General features: G+C 40.1%; 1 protein-coding gene across 2 annotated transcripts; it reads right to left on the bottom strand.

Moving 5' to 3' along the window:
• Nucleotides 1-200: 200 nt before the first annotated feature.
• Ivns1abp (influenza virus NS1A binding protein) lies at nt 201-23,693 on the bottom strand. Of its 2 annotated transcripts, none has more exons than XM_090340224.1 (15): nt 23,420-23,693; nt 17,745-17,974; nt 15,260-15,388; nt 14,449-14,618; nt 13,944-14,019; nt 12,580-12,753; nt 12,173-12,298; nt 10,733-10,840; nt 5,425-5,554; nt 4,970-5,194; nt 4,367-4,488; nt 4,147-4,273; nt 3,929-4,060; nt 3,663-3,836; nt 201-2,098 (listed from the first exon to the last, which is right to left on the bottom strand). In XM_090340224.1, the coding sequence occupies exons 3-15, from the start codon at nt 15,368-15,370 to the stop codon at nt 1,845-1,847; spliced, it is 1,929 nt and encodes a 642-aa protein (XP_090196350.1). In that variant the 5' UTR covers nt 15,371-15,388; nt 17,745-17,974; nt 23,420-23,693; the 3' UTR covers nt 201-1,844. The 2 variants fall into 2 exon arrangements, with proteins under 2 accessions (XP_090196350.1, XP_090196352.1); XM_090340226.1 differs by lacking the exon at nt 23,420-23,693 and adding an exon at nt 22,023-22,238.
• Nucleotides 23,694-23,964: the final 271 nt, after the last annotated feature.

The raw sequence follows: 23,964 nt of genomic DNA, 5'->3' as shown, positions 1-23,964 counted from the left end.
TGAGGACAAGGCATAGGCTCCCATTTTCAAAGTAACAAGCAAAAAGCAAGGCTGGAGGCACAGCTCAAGTAGTACAGTGCCAATAAGACAAGCACCAGGTCCTAATGCTACAGGGCCATCAAAACAGTCCACCACAGTACTTTTTACTTTTATCCATTAAGCTCCATTTGCTACAAATGGTAATGACGAAAATTCTGACAAAGTATTCCCACGTTTATTTGCATGAAGCATATTACTTAGTGCTGAATCCTCACCTAAAACTTTATTTCCTTGAGCTTGACAGAACATACACAGATTCATGTAAAGAACAAGTATCATATTAAGCAAATTCAAATCTAACCTGCTACACTAGTTTTAGTTCAGAAGCAAATAGGCATAAATGGTTAGTAACCAGGTGATCCGATTTTCGAGTAGTTCTTTGTGAAATCTGGTAGAAATAAGATGGCAAAGGACCAGCAGAACGAATGTTTAAACTTTTTCCTAACCCAAGTTAGCCAACGAAGTCATCCCATCACATCCAGCTCTTTTAGGTTCCTGCATGCTTCATTTTCTGTGAAAAAAAATCTTATATCACCCCTTATTCCAGATGTAGGATGCTAGGTGATTATCTCTACAACACCTTAAGTTCATTCTCATATCTACATATATATATACATATATATATATATGCATTTTTTAATCCCTCAACTTTTAGTAATGAATGAGTAGACAAACAACATTTTGATATTCATCCCATCGTGCAAGGACTTCTGGCAAGGTACTTTTAATGTGTCTGCAAGCATTAGATGCGGTCATTTTGGCACCATAAGTTAGGTGTGTAGCATAACGCATCAGACACCAGTTCATCCCAATCAGCACTTATCTGAATAGAAAAGCTGAACAAAAACATAGTTCTGATAAGGGCTGCACTCACAAACCCAACAATTAATAATTATTTTTTACTTTTTCAAAGGCTCCATTTAAGGTTGTTTTGTTCATAATGAAAACAGGATTTGGAAGATGATAAAAATGCTTTTTTTATCACTATCTATTAAATTCCTTAAATTTGTCAAATTAATTGAAACTAGTATTTGAATTACCAAATCATCACTATGTTACTGTTCAGCAGCAACTCGTTTCAAACAAACATTAATACTACATCCCCCCAAAAAACAGCTGAATCAAATGCTACCAAGTCTGCATTTAAGAAGCCCTACTCTACACTGCATCCTTCAAGACTGCCATTCTGCTTCAGTAACTGAGTTTGTCACATTTTATTTCAACAGATAAAGCACTCTGCTGAGAATATAAAAAGTTATAAAAAGGCAATCATAAAAGATTAAATATTGGTAGGCATGTCAGCTTTAACAAAAAACAAAAATAGTCATTGTTATCTATTTAAATAAGTATCTTTTGTAATAGAGTATTCCAGTTATTGAAAAAGGGTCCTTAAAAATCCCAACTGCCTACATGTTTAAACCCTACCCCTCTGTCCCATAATACACAACTGAGGGAGGAGTCATTTAATGTGCAAAGTGGCAAAACAAATGTGGAGAAGGGATTTCTTGAAGTGACATTACATGCCCAATCAATTCTCAGTTTATTCTTTTATAGTATCAACTTCTAAAAGGTAACCAAAGAAAGTCTTAAAAATACACAAAACAGACCTTCATCTTTGCATTCCTTCCCAAACACAAAAAGTTATGTACAGCGTGTTTAATAATATGCAATATGCAAAAGCTCTGTGTTGCTGTTAACAACATCTATGAACATCTACACCCACCCACCCTCCTTATTCACAAATGTACCTCTACTAAACACAATTACATCACTAAGCCTGTTAGTTTAAGGGGGTCTTAAATTTGTTAAAACTGGAAAATCTTTGTGTAAGGGCTCCACTCATTTGACTCAACATTATAGACTTCCACTGTATTCAGGAATTCATTGCCATCAAATCCTCCCACTGCATAAATAGTGTTCCCTACAGTTGCAATCCCAGCATTGCTCCTAGGTGAAGTCATATTTCCCATCATCTTCCATTCATTCCTAGTTGGATCGTACATCTCCACACAACTGATGGCATGAGAGCCATCAAAGCCGCCACCTACAAACAGTTTTCCTAAAAGAGAAATGAAGCAGAGTAAATCTAAAGGCTGACTTGCAATAATGAAAAAAAGAAAACCAGACATCTATTACTAGAAAAAAATCAAGTTTTTATTTTTGCCAGTCCTGGGCTTGAGCTCAGGGCCTAAGCATTGTCCTTGGGTTTTCTCAAGGCTACCTACCACTTGAGCCACAGCACCACTTCTGGCTTTTTTCTATGTATGTGGTACTGAGGAATCAAACCTGGGTCTTTGTGCATGCTAAGGCAAGCACTCTACCACTAGGCCAAACTCCCGGCCACATAAAAAAAAAAAAAAAAAAAAATCAATAGTTTTACGTAGTTCTGTCAAAAAAAAAATCTTCCTTAGTTCTGTGCAATGTGGCAAGCTCTTTTGAAGTTGGAGATAAAAAAGGAGTGACATGGATAAAAATTTGTTCCTCAAGAAGTCAAAACGGGACCCAAGTGGCAGCAGCATCTAAAAAATTCTGGTAGTCCTTATTAAAGAAATGAGAAGCATAAAGTTGAACAGATTTTAGGTTGGCAAATTGGATGGCATCACACAACAAGGCTTGTGTATTTAGTCCAGTTAATAGAATAATCCACAAAAACTGAAATTCTGGAGCTTTCCATTGGTGTGAAAAATTTGGAAGTCATGTTCTTTTCAGGAAGTTATGGCTACAGATGCAAATAAATATGAGCATCAGTGGCTCACATCTGTAATCCTCCCTACTCAGGAGACTATGTTAAGGTCATGGTTTGAAGGCAGCCCAAGCAAAAACATCCATGAGACTCATCTCTAACCACCAAAAAGCTGGAAGCAGATATATGGTTCAAGTGGTAGCATTTCAGCTTTGAACAACACCAAGGCCTTCAGTTCAAGCACCAACACATAACTACAAGTAATTTCCACATTAAACTATATTCTAAGAAATGTTTTCATAAAATGCTCTGTAGCTTGGAAAAACATTACTGATTCTTAAGTTCATTACTTCATCTACCTTGCATCCAAACCTGCACAACATATTAACAAGGCTTGCAGAAAGCAGGAGGCTCATGGCAGTGGCTATTCTCACTGTCTATACATGTCAGCCTATTAACATTCAGCTTGCTTCAAGAAAAAAAAAATTTCTAATAACAATTACATCATCAGATTTAAAACAGCAATAAAACACGAACTCTGTCAACATAAAACAAAAGTATCCCATAGGTTTTACTTCCCACTCATGTGGAAAAAGTGGATTTGTATTTGCAAGTTGGAAATCATATTTTTACAATCACACAAGAAAGGGAAGGAAGCTCAAGATAAAACATTTTGGGTTTGCTTTATGAAAGAAAAATGATTTGGAACTTCATTAAGTCTGATAATTCATATTTAAGCTGTATGCTCAGTCAGACTAGAGGGAAAAGACAGCAAGTAAAACCCCACCAAACTTCTAAAAAGTCCTCAGTCCCCACTGCCTCAGAGATGGATGCTTCTGAATTCTATGATAAAGGTATAATTTGTATCATTTTTACCTCCTTGGAATCTGAGAACAAATCCTTGCTACTGTTACACACTTCTCCAAATCCAAACACTCACCATCAAGAACAGCTACTCCTGCTCCTCGCCTGGCCACATTCATGGGAGCAATTAAAGTCCAGGTGTTATTTTCGGGATTGTAACGCTCTACTGTGTTCAGACAATTCCAAGACTCTGCACCTCCAATAATGTATAAATACCCACCAAGCTCACAAACTGCAGACTGGTGTCTACCTATAAAACCAAGCCAAACCAAGGCAATTACCAATTCTATCAAACCTGTAAATGCCAACCCACACATACTACTTCACAAGTCTTTAACTTACGAATGTTAAGAGGAGCACAGCTTGTCCATGATTTTGTTACAGGATCAAAAACATCACAATTTTTCAGTCCTTTCTGACCGTATGGATCAGAGCCACCAATGATATATAACTTTCCATCAAGAGCACACACTCCTATGTAAACAGAAGACACAGCTGTTGTACATTAATAACGTAAATACTGCATTTCAATATTGGCTATCTCTGAAAAGTATTATTACCTGCATTACAACGGTTAGTTCTCAGTTCTGGAACAGGGATCCAGTCATCAATGTTTGGATCATATGTCTCTCCACAACTCAAGTCATCTGAGTGGCCATTCGATCCACCTACCACATAGAGTTGGCCCTACACCAAAATGAAAAGTGAGAATTTCTGCCATGCTCGAGTACAGGGAAACAATGTTAAATATAGGTTGTTATGGCAACACAACATGCTTACCATGAGTACAGCCATCTGAAATCGGGCTCTTGGTGTTCTCATAGGAGCAAGAAAGGACCAATGATCTGTATGTGGATCATAGCATTCAACTGTTCGAAGACATTCCTCTCTGTTATAGCCACCTGTTCAGAGAACCAGATTTATTTCTAAAAAATTGAATCAGCCAAGGGGTTCTAGTTAACCATTTTCTTGAGACCAGCTATCCTATGGAACCCAGATTAACCTTGAATTTATGATCTTCCTCCACACCCACCAAGAATGCTCCAAGTAATATCTATGTACAAAGAAAAGTATTAAAAACTTTAATAAGAACCCACTGGCTGATACTGACAGGCTCACAAAAGTAGCACTGTTAGTGTGAGAAACTTGTTTAATCCTGGCATAAAACTTACTCATGTACTATATAGTTTTTTGTTTTTTAAAATTACAAACAGGCTACCTTGTTTAGGTCTATTTAATGGTATTATTTCTGTTCTCTTCAAATGCCATGGAAGTCTATTAAGTATTTTAAGCCTTCGAATTTGAATGCCACAAAAGCAAGAATAAATGGCCATTTACCAGGCTTGTCCACTTAAATGCTTTTGGTAAATCCTCTGTACTTACCTGCTGCTATGAGTTTGCCATTCATCTCTGCTGTCCCCAGCCCAGACCGTGCATACTGCATCGGAGACATGGGCTTTTCTATTAACTCGTCTGGTTGCATCTCAAAGCTTAAACTCTTGGTTAGTTTTGGAGTACTTGTTGGTGAGCTCTGTGGGCTATTTCGCCCATGAAGGAAAATGACACAGAAAATACCATCCAGCACAGCCAGGCACAAGTAAGTGTTATCTGTAAACACAAGAGTTCCATGTTACTGATGCAAATATTAATTAATGCTTCTGATTGTGGTATGATTCTGATTTGAACTTTACAGATTCCAGGTCCCTGATTGGGATATTTGACTACTGTTTTCCAAATTTAATTGCTTAAGTTTTCCTTAGTCAATCTAAAAGTATTAAAATTGACTAGGCTCCTTAAGAATAAACTGAAGACAAAGTTGGCCAGTGTTCTATACTTACTTGAAGTCTTCTCTGAAGCAACGATTTTCCACTCATGCTTAGGGCTTTGTACTGTAGCATTTGGAGAAGAGAGACATCCAGTGGAACTGCTACTTATCTGCTTATGGCCATTCTCACGTGGTGGCTTTTTCTGCAAAATCAAAAGGTAGCTACAGAAACCTAGCCAAAGACCATACCTGGTGTACCTTTGTTCCTGAGCTAGTCCATGACACTGCCAACCACTTGAGTCATTTCCACCTAAAGAACACCGATAGCACACTAAATTTAATACAACCACCAGCACTTTCCAAGTGACCCATTACGGTCACACTTCCAGCTCCAGATAAAACAGTACCTACCTACACAATTTGTTAGAAAACACTCAGTTTAAACAATCCAAAAAGCTCAAGCCTCAGAAGGGTATTCGCAATATGGATATGAGGAAGAAAAATACCATCTATAATTCACATAAGCCCAAGTTCTGTTTTGGATCAAATATACAATCTCCCCAAAGAGATCATAAATTTATAATGGCACAAGTTACCCAAGAAAGCACATCTAACTGTCACCACCAAATTGTCAAACCTTAACTAAAGGCTACCGTATGCACAGTCACTAAAGTGAAGACACAGAGTTCCAGTTTCTCTCTAAGTATTTTATAGGAAAACATGGCCATCACAAGAAGCCCTGTGTTATTTCTTTAGTGCTGTCTCATATGTGTAAGAGAGTGGTGCTCGAGGCAAAAATACATCAATACAACAATTAAGAAATGAAATACTGGGCCAGAAGTTTAGCCTAGTGTTTAAAGTGCTTGCCTAGCATGCATGAAGACCTGGGTTCGATTCCTCAGTACCACATACATAGAAAAAAGCCGGAAGTGGTGCTGAGGCTCAAGTGGTAGAGCTCTAGCCTTGAGAAAGCCCAAGGACAGCGCTCAGGCCCTGAGCTCAAGCCCAGGACTGGCCAAAAAAAAAAAAAATGAAATACTACTACAAGAACCAAATATCCACAAAGGTGGAATATCTAAGAAATGTAACACAAGGACAAATGACTAAGAGAATTACACCAAGTTCCTCATGTATGAGTTTGTTTTCATAGCTTTCTTCCCAGAATTTGAGTCCTTATCACTTCTAAGGACTGTGATCCTATGGAAGATTAATCATAACCACGATGAGAGTAACTGCCAAAGTAACTGGTGTAAGTTACCTTAGTAATTATCTGGCCAGCCCACTTAGTCACTAGACCCCAGGGGTCAAACTACACAGAGGTGTAGTTTCTATTGGAAAATGCTGTGGCTCATGAAAAGGTAAATGATGAAAGAAGTAATGTAATGTTCAAAAATTAGGTATAGTCTGGAGTGGTGTGGCATGTGTATCATCTCAGCACGCAGCAGGCTGAAGGCAGGAAGATGATGAGCTCAGGTTAAACCCTGTCTTCAAGTCTGGACCATTCCGTAAGTAGTTAACTGAATGTATGCACTCCTTTAAGAAAAGGCAGAGAACTCATCACACTGTTGGCTAGCACTGATTTACATGTACTCATGCAGTTATTATAACCTTTTAATCCAGAGAAGATGGCCTATATTGTCTAAGAAGCTACCCAATAAAGCAGCTAAAATTAAGGTTAGGAATTCCAAAAACAAAGCCTACCGTTTCATACACTGCAGTAGAAAACTAACAGGGACTCGTTAGTGATATCAAGCTATATCTGAGGAGTGACAAAGTATGTAAATCTCTCATCTTGCCTAACTTGGGGAAGAAATATACCGCAAAGAGAGGATACTCACATCAAGAGGGCTGACTGCAGTAAAACTATTGTAATGGATAAAGAAAAATTAAAGAGAAGACCAGCATTACAAAACAGGACTAGGATAGAATGCTATCTCCAGCTTTTCTATTATCTTTCAGGTGATGTGATTGTGCCAATACTCTCCCTCCAAATTTTCTTTTCCCACATTAGGTAGCTTTTATATGATTAGATTCTAATTCTGCTCCTACCTTTCTATGACTCCGTCTCAACTTCCCTCCTCCTACTCCAGAAACTATTATGTGGCTCCTCATCCTGTGTGCCTCACCATCCCCCTATTCACATTACCACACGCTAGCAAGTCAGGATCCCATGCATGCTCAGGTCTTCCTCAAACCTCCTAAGTGATTATGGCGGCCTACGAACTCAACTTCCACTTATATGTGATTGTAGACATACACAGTACACATCCATCCTTTCTCTGTCCATTTTCTCTGTCCTTCCATGCCTGATTAACTTTTTTAAAAAACCTCAGCTACCGCCTGCAACATCTACAAACTGGTCTCATGGGCTTTATCTGCCCTTTGTGCTTGGTTATACAAATATGCTCAAGGCAACACTTTTGGAAAGCTTCACATCAACTGGATCTCACAGTTCAGGACACGGATAGGCTAATTTGTTCTCACCACTACTGGACCTGCTCCCATTCTTCCCTCTTTTTGCTACCTCAGGATAGCCCATCCAGATTGCCTGTACCCCTTTCCCAGACTCAGGATCTCAAACCTGGAAAGAAACCAACCTTACCATCTCTTTTATCTTAAAGAGGGAAACACAGTGACCATGAAGTAATTAACATAATCATGTACCAAATGCCAAATATGAGTATTTGAATACTTCATTAATCCTAAGACCTTTTTTACTTGGGGGGAGGGGGAGGAGGAGCTGTCCCGAGGCTTAAATTCAGGGCTTAGGTGCCGTCCCTGAGATTTCTTGCTCAAGGCTAGGACTATGACCACTCTGAGCTACAGCTCCAATTTTGCCTTTTTTGTAGTTTACTGGAGATAAGAGCTTGACAGGCTTTCTTGCCTGAGCTGGAATTCAACATGATCCCTCAGATCATAGCCTTCTAAATAGCTGGATTTACAGGTGCTAGATATCAGTTCCTAAGGCTTCCTAGAACTAATAAAAAGACAACTCTGATCTAAAAATTATGGACTTTGCAATCAAACTTAAAGAACTCTAAATCATGTCTACACAAATGCCTCTGTGGATTCCAGGTATTTCACTACACCTTCTCCTTTGGGGCACCCAGAGGTATATTGTAAGATATGCTTGTAAGAGTAATAAAGTCTTGCCAGCAGAAACTAACTCCTGCACTTTTTTTTTATGGCATTATTGAATTTGAACTCTAGGCTTGACACTTGGTAAATAAACAATTGTTTGAGCCACCTCTTCAATTCTTTTGTTTTTCAAAGGTCTAGGCTGGTCTGGACCTCTAACCTATCCATATTTACTGCTATATCTCTGACAAATACACACTGCTGTACCCATCTTTTTCTGTTGAGAAGGGGGAGAGTGGTTATTTAGCCTAGGTTGGCCTTGAAAAACAGAATTTTCCTGATGTTAACAGCCTTCCATGTAGCTGGGATATCTTGTGTACACTTTTGTGTCACCATGCCAAACATCATAGCTTGACACTTACTGGGCATTTAATCTTTTCCTGGTTGAAAGGACACTAAAAATGTTAACTTGGGGGAAGGAAAGTGGGACAAAAACATGAGAAGGGGTATCAATGTTCAAGAAACAATGCACTCACTACCCAACAAATGTAACTGTAACCCCTCTATATATTATCCCAACAACAACAAAAAAATTTAAAACAATGTTAAAATGTTATGGTTAACAGAGAATATATACCTTAAATATTCAAAATGAAACAGAATTCTCAATAATTTAACCCCCCAAATTCTTTAGAAAATGTTCAAATGCTAGTACCACAGGATACCACACAATGTTTTTAATAACAACCACGCAGGTTACTAGCAACTCTATCATTTACCTTCTAATTGTTCTTTTAGAGTCTTGTGTTTGCCAGGCAAGCACTTGACCTACCACTTTAAGTCATGCCAACAGCCCATTTCACTTAAGGCATTTTTCAGATAGGGCCCTGTCCAGGCTAGGCTTGAATCGCAAATTCCTACCTATACCTCCTGCATAGCAGAGATATCCAGATGTGAACAATCATACCAAACTTGTTGGCTGAGATAGGGACACATACACTATTTTTCCTGGGCTGGCCTCAAACAACCATCCTTCATATTTGTTGCCCAAGTAGCTAGGACTAAAGACAAGCACCATTATGACCAGCTCACTTTCTAAATTAAAAAAAAAAAAAAAGCTGGGAATAAGGCTTATTCGTAGAATGCCTGCCTAACATGCATGAAGTCCTGGGTTTGATTCTTTAATACCACACACAGAGAAATAGAAGTGGTGGCTCAGGTGGTAGAGTGCTAGCCTTGAGAAAGCCCAAGGATAGTGCCTAGGCCCTGAAAGTCCCAGGACTAGACAAAAAAAAAAAAATCCCAAAAGACAAAACTGTGTTTAATCTAGATTTACTTTATAGCTTATTCCTATTATAATGCTGAGCTAAAAGGCCAAGAAAATACATTATTTCATGACCATTTTTATTGTTTCATTCAAGCATAGGCAAAGCAATCTACCAAAACCTATTCAGGAAAATGGTTTCGTGGGGCAGTATCGAATAGTGATTGATAATGGGATAAGGCACAGAGATTATAAAACACTAGAAAACTTAAAAAAAAAATATGGGTAGGGTTTATACATTGGTTAGTTTATGATTTGTGGGCCAGCAATATGACTCAATGGTAGGCTCTGGGTACTCCCATGTTAAGCAATAGAAAAAAATAAATGTATATTTTTCCATAAGCTGAAGTTGCTAGCATATGTTTTCTAATAAATGGTCAAAAAAGTTTTGAATACACTTGTATTTAAGAAAAGGCAAAGCAACTCAATAAGCACAGTAGAATTATATCTCAATTCATTTTTCTCAATTTACATCTAGATCACATTGTGATCAACTTGAGTTGATAATGCTGTAGAAACACTACAATCCGTGTTAACAGGTTTCCAGTGTCTGTCTTAGCTATACCATTTCTAATTTCAAATGAAAGCCCACTAATGATATAGCCTAATTGCGTCCATAGTCATCAACTTAAGTGTGTATTTTTTCATTACAGGATCTATTAGGCATGCTGTTGCAACTGTTTTCATCATCTAGCCCAAACAAATAATTTCTACATTGCTGCATCTCCTGTTCTTCTTATCATGTAAATTCTACTTTGAGAAAAAAAAATCTAAATGGGGTTTTCTGGTTTACCGAGTTAACTTTTGGTCATATGGCAAAAATGCTAGTTAACTCTAGTTTTCTCCCCCAAAAATGCTCCTGTCCAGTTATACCAATAAAATCTGTCTACTTTCCTTTACTAAAGGAAAATTTAAGTATGCTGTAAAGTTCTCTAGTCACGTTTTAACCTGAGGTTACCTCAGACTGTGCAATGTGTACCTGCACAAACTGAATGTGGTCATCATCACTGCCAAACACCTCAGCCTGTCCATCTAGAAGGTTCCCATCAAGCAGCTTGTGATCAGCTGAGTAGTACAAGGTTTGAACCTGCAAAACAGCAACAGAACACCCATGTGGCTACTGTCACCATGGCTACTCCACTAGAACGCAGATACACAACCGCCTCAAGGTAACCTCCAGTGTGCTGCTTAAGCTTCTTGACATCTTACTCTGGTAGGATCCCGAAGTAAAGAAAAATACATGTCATGGTGGTAAAAATTTAAAAAGCAAAAACAAAAAAACTCAAAATGGAACACAAAATCTTCTAAGACTGAAGACTCCTTGGCTTGACTGGCTTGAAAGAAATCTTCACTGTTTTCATAGCTTCTATTGTATAACATTAAAAAAAAAGGTACTAGTAACAACAGAGATTCCTATAGAATATACATATTGACAATAAAATATTGAATACCTTACACCTTTGAAAATAAATGGTATGACTTTCATCAACATACTTCTCTCCTGTAGGTAATGTCAGGTTAAACAAATAAATACTAGTGTAAAACTTCAAGGAAGTTTCATTCTTCCTTAACAGATGCAAATACATTGTTAATGCATCTAATTTTCAAGTGGGAACGACAGAAATGGAAGATGGTGCTTGATTGCTTTCAGAAGGTAGTAATGCAGTCTTGAGGACCAAGTGGACTGGCAAGGCTAATATGGAAAGATCAACCAATGCTGCTCCACCTGCGTATGCTGATTCCCACCAAAACCAGTTTTGGTTTTCTTGTGTAGCTTTTTAAAAGTTAAGCAACTGATTGACTAAATGTATGAAACAACACCAGTGAGAAACACACAGCTTTAAAGACAAGAATCCTGTAAAGGAGTAAACACCATTAAATCATCATCGTTCTCTGCCCACAGCGGATTTTTCTTAGGAGAAATGGGGCAGGACTGCTGCTTCTTTACGTGTCATTACACTTGAGGATTCTTCTTGTTTCTTCAGTCTTGGGTATCCTAGTTTTGTTAATAAACCTATGGGGAGATAAACCAATGGGGAGGAACAACCATTAGAAGCTTTACCTACTTGTCAAACTTAAAGCAAAAACCTGTGAAGAAAAATTAAGAATCTACAGAAATTTCAGTACCACCTCCCATTTCTAAAGCAAATTACATGCTACTTTCAAGAAAGTTAACAGCACATAATAAGCAAAGAAATAAAAATTTAAAAAAAAAAAAAAAAAAAGAAGAGCAGAAGACCAAACTGAACAGTTCAATCAGCTCACCTGGACACCCCCCCTGTTTCTCAGCTTAGGGGTACCTATAGCAAAATTTAAATTCTTTAGGGTCATGGTTATAAAATAAAGTGAAAGGGAATCCTTCATGTCACAACAAAATAATGTTTAAAAATTGTTAGATCCCATTTACTTTAAAACTAACCTCCTCCATCAGCTCCTCCAGACTGTCTCCATTCTCCCAGATGCTACGCTGCACCCAGTTGATTACCTTTGTGTACAATTTGCCATTGCTGGGCAGGCAAACATTATCTTCAAGCATCACCTCCAGCTAGAGGAGAAAAAAAACAGTGAAACGTGTTACTAGTATTGAAACTCTTAATTTTTTGACCAGTCCTCTACTTTATGATAAAGTCTGATCAATACATTTGCTGTAACTTGTAAGGACAGCAATAACCCAAGACAAAGAAAACAAATGGACAAGCAGAAAATATCACACTAATAATAATAATTTCAACATATTATCATGTTCATAAACATGGCTCACTTAAAGCACAAAGTTTCTATTTCTTGAACTAAACAGTAAAATAAATGTATATGTATAGCCCTTACTTTTAGACGTGGAAGCTTAAGAAATTCTTCCTCTTCTGAAATTTGTAACAAATGCTCCTGAATGTATGCATCAACCTTATGCAAAAGACGGGAGTCTCCCATACAACTTGCAAAATTTCGGTATGAGATACAGCTGGTAACATCCATTCTAGATAGCAAATAATCACCACAAACCTTGCAAAAGAAAAAGTAAATAGCAAATTTATTCAACAAAGACCTAACTCTCAGTATGTGTACATGTATACAAAGATTTAGGAAGGAGACTAAAAATCACTGTCAGGAAACTAGAGCATAGGTCAAGTAATATAGTGTCAATAATGGCCCACAAGATCTTTAAGAAAGATTGGTTTGCTGGACCTTATTCCAAGACCCCATTCATACATGGATTCCTTCACTGGTCGTATAGGGCCTAAGGTTTTCTTTAGGCTTGTCTGTAAGACCATACTGTCTGTCACAATAAAGAAAACAGGAGTGCAGCCTACTGGTAGAGTTGCCTAGCATAAACAAAGCCCTAGATTCGATGAACATAGAAAAAGCCTGAAGTAGCATTGTGGCTCAAGTGGTAAAGCACTAGCCTTGAGACAGCTCAAGGACAGTGCCCAGGCCCTGAGTTCAAGACCCAGGACTGGCCAAAAAAAAACCCCAAAAAACAGAACAATAAGAACAAAACAAAACAAAACCACCCAGAGACTCTGTGGTTTACTGTTACTAACTTTATGGTTGTAGAAAAATCATTACAATGTAATATATATTACACTAAAATAAATTCATTTACTGTAGAAGAATTTTTGTCACCCCACTGAAAAATGCATAAAATTTTTTAAAATGCTGTGTGCCAGAGCTTCACATCTGAAATCCTACTTACTCAGGAGTCTGAGCCCTAGAATACTTTAGTTTCAAAGCCAGCCAAGGAAGAAAAGGTATGAGAGATTTTATCTCCAATTAACCAGCAAAATACTGTATCGGAGGCATGGATTGTATGGCAAAACTAGGTATGAGCAAAAAAGCTGAGCACATGGGAGGTCCTGAGTTCAAACCCTGCTGCTGGCTCAATCAATAAATAAAATGAGGATGGAAAATTCCCTATGATTGGGGGAAGGGGAAAGAACTTTGACTGACATAGCCATGGCAACATAGAAAACTGTCTCAAGAGCAAGCTATTAGCCCAAATTAACTTTCTGAGAGTGTGATTCCAACACTTCAGTTACTGAAAACAATATACTTAAGGAGTTTTTTTTGTCTGTTGGATGTGGGTAGGCATTTTCAAGTTCTTGGGAATAACAAAATGTTTCAGGACAAGTTCTGAATTCTGATCACACACCTCACAGGTAACAAACTCTTTGTATTTCTTCTGATACTCTTACCTGTTTTACACGGTCCATTTTCAGTTTTTTTGCTGCAGAATAAACATCCTTCACTAATTCCTTATCGGCTTTTAACCTATTTAAAAAAAAAATTAGGCCTTAACACACAAGATATTTAACTTAAAAAAAAATCATAGATATTGAAACAAAAGCCATATAATGAATGATTGTTGTCCTTCATGTACTATGTTGTCTCTCATCTCCTTTGCTGTCCCTTGGTTAGCTCATATTGTTATAGCATCTCACTTTGTTATCTGATATATTGAATTTATTTGCATTTGGTTATTTGAAATTTGATAGGGAAGGGGGGAAAACCGAGACGGGTGGGGGGTGTGGGGGGGGGGAGGGAAATGGGTACCAAGACATGTGAAAGGGTATCAATGTATGTGAATTAATGCACCTTCTATCTGGCAAATATCATGTAACCCTTTTACTAATTACAATAAAAATCATAGAAACTTGCTATTTTCTGATATTTCTTAACTATACAGTTTACAGTACTTACTGAGCAGTGTATGCATAATTCAACAAGACTTCAACAGCTTCTGGGTTGAGATCATCAAATTTAACATGAGAAACTCCATGAGGATCACTATCGCTATTAAAGATTTCAAATAAATAGGGACTGCAGCATGCCAACACCGCTCTGTGTGCTAACATCTCATGGCCACAGACCTGCAATTATAAAAAATGAAAATGTAAATACAATGTAGGATACTTTTTTCTGTATCCAGTATCCTTTACATACTTGTATTTCTAGAGTAGTCTGGTTTTTTTTGGTTGTGGGCCTGGGCACTGTTCCTGAGCTCTTCAGCCACAGCACCACTTGAGCCACAGCACCACTTCTGATTTTCTGGTGGTTAAGTGGCGATAAGAGACCCACGGACTTTAGTGCTCAGGCTGGCTTTGAACCATGATCCTTTGATCTCAGGCTCCTGAGTAGCTAGGATTACAGGCATGAGGCACTGCGCCCGCCTAAATAAAGTATTCTTTTAAAAACTCATTTCAGGGCAGGGGGTTTGGCCTAGTGATAAGAGTGCTTGCCTAGCATGCATGAAGCCCTGGGTTCGATTCCTCAGTACCACATAGAAAAAGCTGCATATCGTGCTGTGGCTCAAGAAGTAAAGTACTAGTCTTGAGAAAGCCAAAGAACAGACCTCAGGCCCTGACTTCAAGCCGCAGGACTAACAAAAACAAAAGCACTCATTTCATTAAATGTGTATGGGGAAGAAAACAAACCTAAGACCTATGCTTGGCTTTTAGTAACTGATGTTTTTAGCAACAAAAGATCAGTTCACTAAGTTAGGGTGTAGTACCTGAAGTCGCACATCACAGAACTGGCCACTTTTCCTCAGGGCATTTAATTTGGCAACAGAAGACTCGATGAAGTTTTCATCTTCAAACATCAAGTATCCATTCGGAATCATTTTTCCTTATAAGTTTGGCTATGAAGAAAGACAGCTAAGTTATTTTACTTGCAAATCATAGATAATACTTAAAAATATACTGATAAGCTGGGGACATGGCTCAAGGGGTGGAGCACTTGTAAAGCAAGCCCAACGCCCTAAGTTCAAACACTAGTAATGCCCTCGCCCCAAAAAAAAGAAAAAAAAAAGGAAATACAAATGGAAGAGAGTAAAACAGTATCTTTACTCTGTAATTCTCTCATGCAAATAGCACATACACCCTTTTTTAAAAAACAAAACCCTTACTGAAAGAGCCCTTGTGCTGAAAGCTCATCTCTGTACACCATACTTTGAGTATGCTAAGATTTGCCTCAATAGCTTCATTCTGAAAGGAGAAAAATAAAACTATTCTACAACAGAATATAACAAATAACCTGAGAACCTTTGAGGAAGATTTCCTTGGATTTGGGCTGCTACTATGGAGAAAACTGCTATCTCAATCCTACAGGTTTTTCTTTTTTCCAGTCTTAGACTTGAACTCAGGAGCAGGGCATTGACCCTGAGCTTCTTTTGCTCAAGGCTAGCACTCTACCACTTGAGCTACATACAGCGTCATTCCCAGCCTTTTCTGAGGAATCAACCTTTCTGAGGAATTGAACCCAGGGTATCATGTGTACTAGGCAAGCATTCCACCACTAAGCTACATCCCAGCCATCCTACAGTCTTTTTTTTTAGAATCCTTGAACAGTCTATTTTGATTCTATCTCCAAAATATATCTTTTTTTTTTTTTTTTTGGTGGGTTACGGGGCTTGAACTCAGCCTGGGCACTGTCCCTGAGCTCTTCAGCTCAAGGCTACCACTCTCCTACCCTTGAGCCAAGGCCCACTTTCCATTTTCTAGAAGTTAATTGGAGATAAAGAGTCTCAGGTCCTTTTGTGCCCGGGCTGGCTTTGAACCTCCTTGATCCTCAGATCTCAGCCTCCTGAGTAGCTAAGATTACAGGTGTGAGCCACTGCACCCTGCTTATATCTTGTTTTAAATGTGGAAAATTATCTACTTCTTACCTTGCTTAAAACACACTTTCAAAGACTGATGTCTTGACACTGCATCTACCAAATACCTTTTTTTTTGGCCAGTCATGAGGCTTCAACTCAAGGCCTGAGCACTGTCCATGGGCTCTACTACCACGTAAGCCTCAGCACCACTTCTGGGTTTTTCTATGTATGTGATATGGAGGAACTGAACCTGGGTCTTCGTGCATGCCAGGCAAGCACTCTACCACTAAGCCAAACTCCTGGCCTTCCAAATACCATTTAAAAGAATCAGGTAGAGATTTAAAAAGATGAATTTTATCTTCTGCTCTTATCTAAGTGTCAAAACATTCTAAACCACTTATTTCCTAAGATAATAGAAACTACTGCTTTTACAAAGTTTTTGTAATTTACTTTAAAAATAAGTAATTTCACAAGAATACACCATGTATGATATGTATGGGGGGGAAGAACATGCAGGAGACTTCAGTTTAAAGCAACTTAAAATCAAAATAGTAGTAACTAGGTGCTGTGACTCATACCTGTAATCACAGCTACCCAGAAGGCTGAGATCTGAGGATCATGATCAAAGCCAGCCCTGTCAAAAAAAAGAGTCCCAGAGACTCTTATCTCCAATAAATTGCTCCCCCTCCCAAATCCAAAGGTGGAGCTGTGGCTCAAATGGTAGAGCCATGAGAAAAAAACAAAACAAAACAAAACAAAAACCTACCACACTCATGGATAGTGCCCAAGCCTGGAGCTCAAAACCTAGAATAGTATGCATGCCTATGTATACATGCACACCAAAGGCAAAACTATTTACAGAAAGGAACATTATAAAAATGCTTCTATCTAAGATTTAGGAGCAAGACAAAGGCACAATGCCTTTGATCATATAAAAGAAGGCCAGGAAGTTACTGTATTCATAGTAAAATGATTACTGGCCAAGCACTCATTCATGGCTCACATCTTGCTACTGAGGAGGCTGAGACTTAAGGCTTATAGTTCAAAACTAGCCCAGACAGTAAAATCCCTGAGACTCTTAACTCCAACTAACCACCAAAAAGCTGAAGTGGAGTGATCTTGAGAAAAAAAAGAAAAAAAAAAAAGGCTCAGGGACAGTACCCCGGCCCTGAGTCCAAGCCCTAGGAATGGCACAAAAAAAAGAAAAAAAGAAGGTGGAGGAGGAGGAGAGAGGAAGGGAAGGAAGGGGGGGTGGGGAGGAACGAAGGAAAAGAAAAGATTACTGACATCTTTGCTTTCAAAAAAACAAAAACAAAAAAGGTTGTTCTGTACTGAGTAGAGTCTTCAGAAAAACATTTTACTTTATCCTAAATGTTACACTAAGCATTCATTAACTTACCTTCTTATTAAGGTGAGAAATGATTACTGGAAACTAAAATTGATCCAAAGACAAAGGAGTGTTGAAATGAGGCACGTCGTCAAGGTATGTAGATAGGTGGCTGGAGTGAAGGTGGATGTGTGTCTTAAGCTCTAATGGTGGTTCCAAAACTATCAGGCTTGAAAATGATGTAATCAAGTCCTTAATAGCTATAGACACGAATTTCTTCTGTGATAATCATGCATCATAATCTACAACAATGACAGATCTAAGTTAGATATTCAGAACAAACAGCCTGCCACTAACAGAAAACATCACGCAAACAATGTTTAAGAGACGTTGAGGCAAATGGCAAACATATTCATGTCACATAAACAACAAATAGAATTATACACAAACACTTTTCACTTGGAACTACTCAAGCAATTAAAAAAAAATTCTCCCCAAGGAGGCAGGAGGTAATGAATTATCATTTAAGTGGAGTATACAAGACTGCTAAGAGTTAACTCCCACTCTCTCTTTAGTACTTAGACTTCAATTTATGTACAAATATGAAATGCCAGTTTTAGGACCCAGGAAACAACCTTTGAGTGCTACTCCCAAATGAGGAAATACTGTTACAAACCAGATACTTGGTTCCCAAAGTGTGCTCTACAAATCCTAGTCTCACTACCTTTGTTCTACCCCCAAAGCTCTTAATCCAATCTTGGCCACAGAGCCTTTGCCAAATCCTACACAGATGGAAGTAGTTATACCCATCCTTCTCATCCAGAAACCTCAGAAAGGTATATCTAATTTTACAGCCTGTCTGTTCTATGTTCTGCTTCCATGTATCTGTTTTATCTTTCTCAATTCAAGACCCAACAAGGCAAAACCTTCCCATCTTGCCCTCCACAAGCAGGTCAAAATTTGAATTTATTATTTACAGAGAAAATATGTTAGTGCTGTTGGCTCATGTCTGTAACCTTAGCTACTCAGGAAGCTGAGATCTAAGATCTGTGGTTCAGTCAAGAAGTCCAGGAGACTCCTTTATCTCCAATTAAGTACCAGAAAATCGAAGTAGAGCTGTGAACTCAAAAAACACCCAAGGAGAGTGTCCTGAGCCCAAGTTCAAGCCAACAACAACAAAAAAGAAGATACTGAAATAAAGAAACAAAAGGGGAAGTATTAACATCTGTTCTTTGTGTAATCATTTTTCTCACATATAGTAAGACCAATAGAATGATTCTGTTACAAATTAAATCAAGGAAATCAGTCCTCCTACCTATTCTTTCCCACTAATTTTCACATTAATTAGTAATGTCATATTTATATACCCCCTTTTACTGTCTCTCCTCCCCAAGTGCTGGGGATGGATCCCAGAACCTTGCATGCTACACTCCCAGCCCCATACTTATTGTTTTTAAACTTTTGAACTGTTATTACATCACCACCTAATTCAGAGAATGAAAGAACGAACTGTGAAATGTGGAACCTTTTTAAAAATGGACATCTTAAAGTTACCCAAACTTTCTGTACACACCAATAAAACTCGTAATTCTAAGTCCATCATTATTTGGAAAGGAGTATTATCTTGCCTCAGGGTTACTGAAGGCAAGTCTAGCGATGAACCTATTTTGTACGATTTAACATGGTATACAATCTGTGAGAGCTGGAACCCATATTCTCTTGCTCATTTCTCCATACAGGACTCATTTCAAGGAAGTAAGTTAAAGCTTATTGTTCCTCAAAACTATCACACCACATTACATAATGCTGACTTGTACTGCTGTATACTTCTCAGCTTTCTTACCAAGCTAGTTTCAGTAAAATAAATGCTCTCCAAAAGCACAGAAACTTATTTCATAAAGAGAACACACAATCCTTTCAAACTGGGTGCCAAACTACTGGCAACTCACTTCAGCTTTATAAACTACTCCTAGAACAAAGGTAAAGGGGAAGGAAACCCCCACACAAACTATTTTGATATGATTAAAACACATCCTTTAAAAATCTGAAACACTGGCCTGGGAATGTGGCTTAGTCATAGAGTGTTTGCCCAGCAAGCATAAAGCCCCAGGTTCAATACTTCAGTATTGAACACAAAAGCAGGATAGGGCTCTGTGGCTCAAGTGGTAGAGCATTAACTTTACACAAAAGAAGCTTCTCAGTGACAGTGCCCAGGCCCTGAGTTCAAGCTCCAGGACACACCCCCCCCCCCAAAAAAAGCAGAAAAAAATCTGAAACACTGAATTAATTTGTAAATATTTAAAAACATAATTTTACCTAGTAAATCTACCCACAAAAATGGCACCTGTTATTTAATAAAAATGTTCCACCTTAAGTTTATTTGCTACAGTCCCTTAGAAATTAAGACTTTTTGGAATAATTCTTGGCACACAAATTTGTAGAACATCTTTATGTATTTTTTGACTTCTAATATCAAGCTCTAAAAAGAGCCCTACCTTTTAATCTATAAAAATGCAATCTTACACGATTTTAAAAGCCAGTCAAAATCTGGATGACATTTAAGTCAATGTAAATTTGCTTTCAAAAGTTGATTGACTTTAGTCCAGGCAAATCAAGATTTCTATTCTTCTTTGGCCAAGCACAGAAACTAAGGTAACATCTACCACCCACTCCCACCCCAAGATAGTCCTCCAGCTTTCTCAAGGCTAGCATTCTACCACTTGAGCCACAGCACCACTTCTGGCTTTTTCTGTGTATGTGGATCAAACCCAGAGCTTTGTGCATGCTAGGCAAGCACTATACCACTATGCCACATTCCCAGCCCTGTTTAAAAAAAAAAAAAAATTAAATAATAGAGAAAACTGTTTCTCTTTGAAAAATACCCAAATCCCAAGTACCTTCAAGGTCATCTAAAAATACAAAAGGTACATGCTTGGTATTAAATTATACATTTAACAAACCCACTTTTAAAATGAAAACAAGTCAAACAGAATACTCTGATAATTGTATTTCAGTTCCCTAATAGAACTACCCCAAAGAAATAAACAGAAGACTCAAAGAAACAGCTTCTAAGATTCAGACCTTCCCCAGTTACTGCTCACAGCCCAGATGAAATGAAATTTAACAAAATGTCTTAACAGAGTTGTTGGATGAGGGGAAATGGAGGAAGTAGGCATACCATGGCCTTCCCCTAAATTCTTGTCTGGCCTTTAGTAAGATAAAAGTGATCGTTTATCAGACTTTAAAACCACTTTTAAAAGCTTAAGATAAATTACAAATATTTAACCTTCAAGTCAGTTTTTGAGTAGTCAACCATAAAATAAGCAGTTTTTCCAACCCAATGCTGGGGATCAAAGCCTCATGTGTGCTTAGGTCAAAATACTTTTTAAAACCAGAAGTTTAGCTATTGCCATCTATCTGTATCCCAATTCACCAAACTTATTCACCTATTTCACACTGTTAAACTTATAGTTTAGGAATCCTTTCAGTTCACACTCTAACATATGTGGCAACAAACATGTGTCAGACACAAACTGGAATGGAATGTTTATAACACAATGGAGTAAATCATTTTTGACCCTTGAACATTGCACCCAATGAGCTAAGAAGGCAGACAAACCAGAGAGAAAAACAGCAAAAGGAAAAAGGAAGACAAACATTCCTGAAACTGTAGCTATTTGGGTTTCAATAGACTGCAGACTGCAGGATGTAAATGGTAAATAGTGGGAGAGGAAGTAGAGAGTTATTCCAGGATTTAAACAAAGGCTAAGTATGGGGAGAGGAAGGACTTAACACAAGGAAGTATAAGTCATTTGAGTAGAAACGTGGTGGATGCCCTGGTAGAACTGGTAAAATATGAACAGAAGCCAATTAAAATTGGCTGTGAGGACTTAAAAACATTTTAGTTTAGATGTGGCATCATTACCAAAATGAGTAATTTTTAAATCCCAGAAAATATAACACAATCCCTTAGTTTGAGACACTGAGAAAAATAAGAAGGAAACTGAGAGGGAGACTTGAATCTATGAATAGGTTTAGAAATATCTACAAGGTACTAACATAACTCTTTTTCCTAATACTTCTATCTATAGCCTTGTAGCAAACACAAGGTGGGGGAGAATCCTCAACCTCAGAATTTCAGCGTACTATCAATGATTACTAAGGCATTTCCCTAACAAGAAACTGGGGAATTAAATGATATTAATTTAAAACTAACACCTGAACTGCTTTGTTTCGGGGGGAGGGGTAAAATCAGAAAGACAAATCTGAAGACTAGACATTAACATCTATTAATTTACTAGAGATTTTACCGAATAGGAACATAGTTTCCATCAAGGAACTCCAGCTTACCTCCACAGTTAACCTGTCTACGTTTGGTAAGCATCTTGGTACGAAGTTCAACCCAACTCTACAAAAAGTGTTTCCATTATATCCAGGTTTAAAATTACAACTGTTCCTACAATACTTTTTTAAAATGTAAGTTCCTACAGAATTCAACCTGAAACTATTATCAGTATTTTTCCCAAAGCAACTATTACTGTTGGGGTCAAAAGCGAATATGTCCGTGATAATGTAGTCCACGCTGCATTTGCTCAGCAAGACTTCCAAAGGTTATCATTTATTACTGAGAACCAAGGATTCCACAAAAACTTCGAGCTGTTGGAATAACCTTCATCACTGCCAACAGAAAGCAGAAACAAAAATACGCCTTTCAGGCTCGTCTCATGTCTTCTGATTGGAAACGCCAGCTGTCCCGGACCATCTGCCTATTAGATACTGGGAGAAAAGGGCACGCATTTCCGAAGTACTTGCGGTTCTAATTCGTCCACGTTCGTACTTGAAGAAGTCGGATAACTCCCGGTGTCCTTTCCTCGAGACTTTTCCAAGCAAGTTAGTACAAGTCAAGAGCAAACCTCTCCGCCCACTCCTTTTTTATTTTCTGATGGTGACGGTGGTGGTGGTGCGTGTGTGTGAACGGTGTGTGGCCACGGCCCAGAGTGACCCGCAGCCCCTCAGCCCCCCAGGCCTCGCTGGCGCCCGGCGCCCGCACACCCCCGCCCGCGATTGGCCGGCCCCGCAGTCATTCAGCGGCGACACGTCAGGCCAGCCGCTCCCTGGCTCCTCCCGCCTTCTTCTCCCCGCGCTTGGCAAGAAAAGCGGGCAACGTGGAGCGGGAACAAAGGACCCCGCGGCCCACGGCGATCGGGGACTCGGTGCCACCTCTGCCGCAGGCCCCGGGGACCGGCGCGACCCCCCGGAAGACTCGCCGCCCACACGCGCGGGCCTCGGTTGGTCGCCCGGGGAAGCGCGCGGACCCCCCCGGCAAGATCCGTTCCTCCCGGCCAACCCCGAGTCCCGCGCCCTCCTTCCGGACGGTTCCCTCGCCCCCCCCCCACCCCGCGCCTTCCCCCACGCCGCCGGGACTCCCGTCGCCGGGCCCCCTTCCCGGCAAAACCGACCTCTCCACCTTAGCACCCAGCCGCGCCGGCCGCGGCTCCGCGCAGGGTCTGAGCCGCCGCCGCCGCCGCCACTCTCTCGGCGGTGGGCAACGCGACCTAGCAACCACGGCCGGGGCGGGGAGACGAGGAGGCCCCGTGGCTCCGACGGCCCGCAGCGGCGTCCTCGGAGACGCGGGCGCCGCTCCGCACCTCCCGCCCTCTCCCCCGCCGCCCGCGCCATTCCCGCACCTCCACTTCCAGCCGCGCCCTCTTGGCCGGAGCGCTTTCCGAAGAGCCAACGCGAATTACCTGGTTCATCGCGGAAGAGATGGAAAAATTCATCTCTGGGGCTCCGACGGGGTGCAGGAGGAAGCGGACGGGCGGGAACCGGCCCAGCGGAAAGGTGCCGGCGGCGGGGGGCAGCGGGCGTGCGCGTGGACTCGCGGCCAGTCCGTGGAGGCTGCGGCGCCACGGAAGGGAGGACTCGCTCGATCGCCGGCACGGCCGCACAGAAGCAGCAGGAGGAGACGGCGCCCAAGCACTGCCCGAGAGAACCGCCCGACCTCCACGCGCGTCCCGGAGACACTGCCGCCGCTCGCTCGCCCGTCCGCGCCTCACCCCCCCACGCACGTCACCACGTGCAACGCCAACGCCTCCCGTCCCACTTCCGGCTCCAACCCACCGGCGAATCACCGGCGAGCTCCGGAAACAGCCCGCTCTAGGCCCCGCCCCCCGAGGGCCCGCCCACATCCCGTCCCGCCCACATCCCGTCCCGCCCTCCTCCGGGGTCCGCCGGCGCGCTCTCCTCCATGGCGCAAGTAGGTCAGCGCAAGGTGATCCGGCGGCGGGAGACG

The sequence above is a fragment of the Megascapheus bottae genome, chromosome 10 (assembly GCF_031878675.1).
Source record: "Megascapheus bottae isolate mThoBot1 chromosome 10, mThoBot2.hap1, whole genome shotgun sequence".
Classification (NCBI taxonomy): Eukaryota; Metazoa; Chordata; class Mammalia; order Rodentia; family Geomyidae; genus Megascapheus; species Megascapheus bottae.
This window is presented reverse-complemented; position numbering and strand designations above follow the sequence as displayed.

Bases quoted from the DNA above. Each gene is read 5' to 3' on its own strand.
- Ivns1abp (XM_090340224.1), bottom strand. From the start codon at position 15,370: ATGATTCCGAATGGATACTTGATGTTTGAAGATGAAAACTTCATCGAG. The intron at 5,195-5,424 runs GTAAGTATAGAA...TTGTGTTTACAG, and splicing joins TGCTTCAGAGAAGACTTCAA to ATAACACTTACTTGTGCCTG. The intron at 3,837-3,928 runs GTAAGTTAAAGA...TTGGTTTTATAG, and splicing joins CTGTGCTCCTCTTAACATTC to GTAGACACCAGTCTGCAGTT.